The sequence below is a fragment of the Schistosoma haematobium genome, chromosome 7 (assembly GCF_000699445.3).
Source record: "Schistosoma haematobium chromosome 7, whole genome shotgun sequence".
Lineage (NCBI taxonomy): Eukaryota > Metazoa > Platyhelminthes > Trematoda > Strigeidida > Schistosomatidae > Schistosoma > Schistosoma haematobium.
Genome location: NC_067202.1, coordinates 5,288,220 through 5,293,903, shown reverse-complemented (window position 1 = coordinate 5,293,903; position 5,684 = coordinate 5,288,220). Strand labels below are relative to the sequence as shown.

General features: G+C 37.1%; 1 protein-coding gene across 1 annotated transcript; it reads right to left on the bottom strand.

Moving 5' to 3' along the window:
* Positions 1-4,513: 4,513 nt before the first annotated feature.
* Positions 4,514-5,233, bottom strand: MS3_00009475 (uncharacterized protein; the record flags this gene model as incomplete). Its single annotated transcript, XM_012936805.2, has 1 exon — positions 4,514-5,233. The coding sequence occupies one exon, from the start codon at positions 5,231-5,233 to the stop codon at positions 4,514-4,516; it is 720 nt and encodes a 239-aa protein (XP_012792259.2).
* Between the last annotated feature and the right edge of the window lie 451 nt (positions 5,234-5,684).

The following is a 5,684-nucleotide window of genomic DNA, read 5'->3' as shown; positions in this document are numbered from 1 at the left end:
GAAGTAAAACTTACTGATAATGGGTTAATAAATAAGACTATCATTTATGGATGACATTTGAGTGACGCTAAACTGATCTTGAGAGTCTTCACCTAATAACTAGAACCAAATGAGGATTATAAATGAGTGTGAGGAATTCGAATTATAATTTACAGTTGATGGTTAGGATTAGGAATTACACTTAAAGTTTTCATCACGAACTGACATCAGCTATAATGCTAAAACTCTATTTAATCGAATGGATGTGTGAATTTCGAGCCAAAATCCGTAACCTGTTATTTTATACCTGTATGGTTCATTCATAAATTATAATCTCACCGGTTAATACAAATGTAATTTCCATTTGCTCAAGTTTAACTATGAGGATCAATCCGTATAGCTGATCAATTCTAGAACTCAAAAATATTGATCAGGTACCATTAAACGAAGGATAGAAAAAACAAACAAACTATAATCAAACAATTCTGATTGGTGAATTTAGCACATGGTTATTGTATTGATTAGCTTCTCAAATCATAACAAAACTACCTGATTATCAGACAACTACTATACAAATATCATTTAACAATTGAATTAGGATATAAAACTTTTCTGAATCATCATCAATGGGTTCACATACCGAATTATATAAATATAAGAATGATCTTGATTAAAATCTACATAGAATTTTACCTATAAGGTAAAAGTATAAAAGTTTTTTTTTACTGAATATGAAGTTAGTTACTTCGCAACTTATTGTGCTATACCAAAAAAAAAGAAAAAAAAATCTTGTTTGTTGCCAACCTTATACTTTGGTCTGTGGAAAAAAATATCTGATTTATTCACATTTAATTTTATTGTAACTATGTCATATAAAAATGGTCATAGTTTTGGTAATAATCTAAATAGATTATTATTATTATTTGAAACTTTAATCATTAGTGTGTCTTACGCTTGTTTCGATTGAATATCATCTAAAATTCATATTTATGAAATAGTAACTGTGACGACGGACCACCTTTGGACTCGAGGAAGCTGTAAGAGGCTCAGAAGGAGCCGAAGATGTTCCATCCAATCAGCTTTCGGAAGAATATTCTAGAATTCCTACATGTAGTTTCCCGATTGGATAATACTAATAGGCCCCCTGTATGCGGATTGGAGGACTGTTATGATGATTTCGTTCTTACTGAAAACTATAAATACCTGACAATTTTGTATTGTCATTTGACACTGTTTGGAATAATATTCCTTTCATTAGTCCCCTGTCTTCTTATTGAGACTTGGAAGGGTTTTGGTGTTCTAGTGTTCTGTTGTACGCGGTATATCAAGAAATCAACTTTCAAGATATAACAGTAACCAAGTGGGAACAGTTTCCGTTAATCATCGTTTGAATTATTATTTTTTTTTGGTGAGAGAGTATTTTTTGGCGAGTTAGTTATCTACGGAATAGAGTCGTTAACCCCAGGCCCAACTCTCCTTCTCTATCTGGGCTTGGGACCAGCAGTAGCCACATACGGGCTCTAGGTGGAGTCAATCACAGTATAAAGGGTAAAAACTAAAATATTTTGAAACTAGCTACACAAAAACTTATTAATAGATTTAATAATTATAAAATAACAGATGGTTTACATCACTGGTTTATGGTGGAAACCATAAAGCACTGAACAGCTGTTTCGTCCTAATATGGGATGAATCAGCACTTAGTGTATACAACTCCATTAAAGATCAAACTTCAGCTTTTCAGGTCTGATGACAAAGACTTTAGCGTTAGACCAGTGAAATGAACTTGGAAGAAAAACAATCATTACGGATAACATTAGATAACCGTCATGTTATATCATTAATTGGTTACTTACTTACCTACGCCTGTTACTCCTCGTGAAGGAGCATAGGCCGCTCACCAGCATTCTCCATCCAACCCTGTCCTACGCAATCCTTTCCAGCTCCTTCCAGTTGTTACTCATCCTTTTCATATCTGATTCTATTATCCGACGTAATGTGTTCTTTGACCCTCCTCTTTTCCGCTTCTCTTCAGGATTCCAAGTTAGCGCTTGTCTCGTGATGCAGTTTGGTGATTTCTGTAATGTATGTCCTATCCATTTCCATCGTCTTTTCCTAATTTCGTTTTCAGCTGAGATCTGGTGTGTTCTCTCCCACAAAAGGCTGTTACTGATGGCATCCGGCCAATGAATGTTGAGTATCTTGTGTAGACAACTATTTATAAATACTTGTACCTTCTTGATGATGGTTGTTGTAATTCTCCGAATTTCAGCTCCGTATAGTAGAACTGCCTTGACATTCGTATTGAAGATTCTCACTTTGATATTGGTTGACAGACAGTTGTTTTGAGTTCCATATGTTCTTCAATTGTAGGGCTGTGGCCCTTGCTTTGTTAATCCTCGCCTTTACGTCTGCATCCAACCCTCATTGTTCATCGATGATGCTTCCCAGGTATGTGAAGGATTTTACATCTTCCACAGTTTCTCCATCAAGTGTGATTGGATTGTTGTTCTCCGTGTTGTATTTGAGGACCTTGGTTTTCCCCTTGTGTATTTTGAGGCCTACTGATGCAAAGACTGCTGCTACACTGGCTGTTTTTGTCTGCATCTGTTCGTGTGTATGTGATAGGAGGGCTAGGTCATCTGCGAAGTCCAAATCGTCTAATTGATTCTGAGCTGTCCATTTTATTCCGTGTTTTCCTTCAGATGTCGAGGTCTTCATAATCCAGTCGACCACCAGAAGAAAGAAGAAGGGGGAGAGTAAACAGCCTTTTCTGACTCCGGTCCTTACTTGGAATGCATTTGTCAACTGTCCTACATGCACTTCTTTGCACTGTAGTCCATCGTATGAGTTCCGGATAATATTGACAATCTTGCTAGGAACTCCGTAGTGTCGAAGCTATGTCAGCTTCGTTCCTGGTTCTCACATCTTCCATTGTCCTTCGGAATTTTTTATTGATGTAGATATTATCTGTCTGGTACTCTGTGGTGTGGTCCCGTGAGATCCATGTAGCCTTGTGTATACGCTTGTGTGGAAATATTATGCCTCCTATGACCAATTTGTTGAATGCACATAGATTTGCAAATTTTTCTCTATTTTCGTTTCTATCTCCTAGTCCATGTCGTCCCATGATCCCGACAAATTAGTCTGAACAGAAATTGATCAGTCTCAATGTGATCATTTAAGGCGGCGGTTTGCATGATGTTATTGACCCCATATACTAGGACAAACAGCGTCCGCTCTTTACTGGTGTTCACTGATTCCCCAACTAACGTCAATTCATTAAAATCCTCCCCCTCATTAAATAAAATCAGTCTTCATAAAAGATCACAAAAGATAAATCTTTTATGTAATATGATGAAGAATTTTTAACGACATAAATCAATAGGAATTTTAGATTGAACTCACTGAATTGTGATCATCCATAAAATGAAAAAAAAAGTTACTTAGAATGATTATTCCCGTTGTCAGAACAATTACAGGTTGAAAAAAAAACCAGTTTCAGCGGGACTATAATTTATGGACGAACCAATCAGGTATAAGATAACAGGTTACGGATTTTGACGCGAAATTCACTCATCCATTTGACTAAAGAGAGTCAGTTCGTGATGAAAACCCTACATCTAATTCCTAACCTTAACCATCAACTGTAAATTATAATTCGAATTTCTCACACTAATTTTAATCTTCATTTGGTCCTAGTTATTAGGTGAAGACTCTCAAGATCAGTTTAGCGTGATTCAAATATCATCCATAAATTATAGTTTCACCACAGTTTCTTTATGAATACAAACATCATGTTGTGATAACTTCTTAATTTGATTTGAATTCCGGGAATCAATTATAATTAAAACTGTAAAGTTATAGCACCTAGCGCAATTCGGTTTGTTCTCATTTAATTCGGTTAAGCCCTTTTGTTAACTTATTTAGTGGACAAAGTCATCCGTACTATATAACAACTTATTGTACCTTTATTATTGTTGTGCTTGTGTGAAATATGTATGCTTGAACGTTGCTTACCGCCTACGCATATATTCATTCTGCTAGCTTTATTATTAGCTGTTTAATTGATTTGATGATCCATTCATTTCCCTATATATATATACATGTACATTTAACACTCGACACTCTCTACACTCTCGGTTCGATGACTCATTCATTCGTCTCACTGCTTTATGGTCTGAGTTACCTGTTAATGAAACTGTAGTCGCTGCTTCTCTTTGCCTTCTGATTTCAAACACCGTTGAGGATTATATGGTAGTGGTTACGAGGGTGATTGGTCAATGAAGCACAGCCACTACATATTTAAACGAGAGCAGTATAGTTCTTTTTCGAAATATCATTTGAATATGAAGAATTATATTTATTCAGTTTGTAGAAGTTTGGAAAGCTTTGTTGTAAAATGTTTACACTATAGAATACGTTCATAATTCCAAATGTATATTTGTGGTGTATGCTACTTATGTCATCAGACGTAAATAGTATGTAACACTAATCAAAAGTTGAATGGTTGGCAGCAGAAGGTTAAAAATACCTAGTTAGGGAGAATAGAGGAGGCAAATAGAAAGGAATTGTGAACTGGAAGAATCATGCGTTCAGGCCATTTTACTCTGCGGCCAGATCTTGTTGTTACCGGAGTCTCGTCTTTTTGCTGCGTTAGCGTCACTGATTCTTGAGACTCGTGTTTCGTTGGTGTGACCATCTTCGAGGAGTTTGTATTTGTTGAGTGAATATCGCTATCGATGAAAGCTAGTTTCACTCGATCGATGCTGATTACATCTGTCTTCCCAGCTTTTTCCATGGTAACCGTTTTATCTGTCCACGCTATCACTTTAAATGGGCCGTCGTAACTCGGTTGTAGAGGTGGTTGTACTTCATCTCTTCCAATGAATACGTAAGTGCTGTTATGCAGTTCCTGTGGTATGAATACTCGTCCTTGTTGTGGTCTGGGAGGTGTTATTTTTAAATCGCTCATGTGCTTTCTCAGGCGTTGCACACAGCCGGTTACATCAGTAGGAACACCTTTACTTGAAGTGAAAAATTCTCCGGGTAACCGTAGAGTAGTTCCGTATACCAACTCGGCTGGACAGCATCCCATGTCATGTTTAATTGTTGCTCTTAGAGCTAACATTACTAAAGAGAATTTATTGACCCAATCGTTGTTGACGATGACGGCTGTAAGGGACGCTTTTAATTGCCTATGTAGGCGTTCGACTATTGCGTTTGACATTGGATGGCACGATGTCGTTCGCATTCATTTGATATCGAGGAGTTCTGTAAGCTGTTGAAAGGGCCGACTTTCGAATTGTGCTCCTCTATCAGTTGTGATAATTGTTGGCACACCGTAGTACGAAATCCAATTTTCAACTAGGGTTTTGGCTACCGCTTCAGCTGAGGTGTCTTTTATCGGTACTGCTACCGGCCATCGTGTAAACCTGTCGATGCATGTAAAGATATAATTGTATCCATTTGAAACAGGAAGTGGTCCTACAATATCGATATGTGTATGTTCAAATCTAGTGTCTGAGTGTGAAAATGGACCCACTGCAGAGCTAGTATGATGATGTACTTTGACTTTTTGGCACTTCATGCACGCTTGTGTCGAATTACGTACATTGTGATTCATGTTTGTCCATACGAATCGTTCGTTAATCAGCTTTATCGTGGCTTTTATTCCTGGGTGCTACATGTTGTGCGTGCTTTTG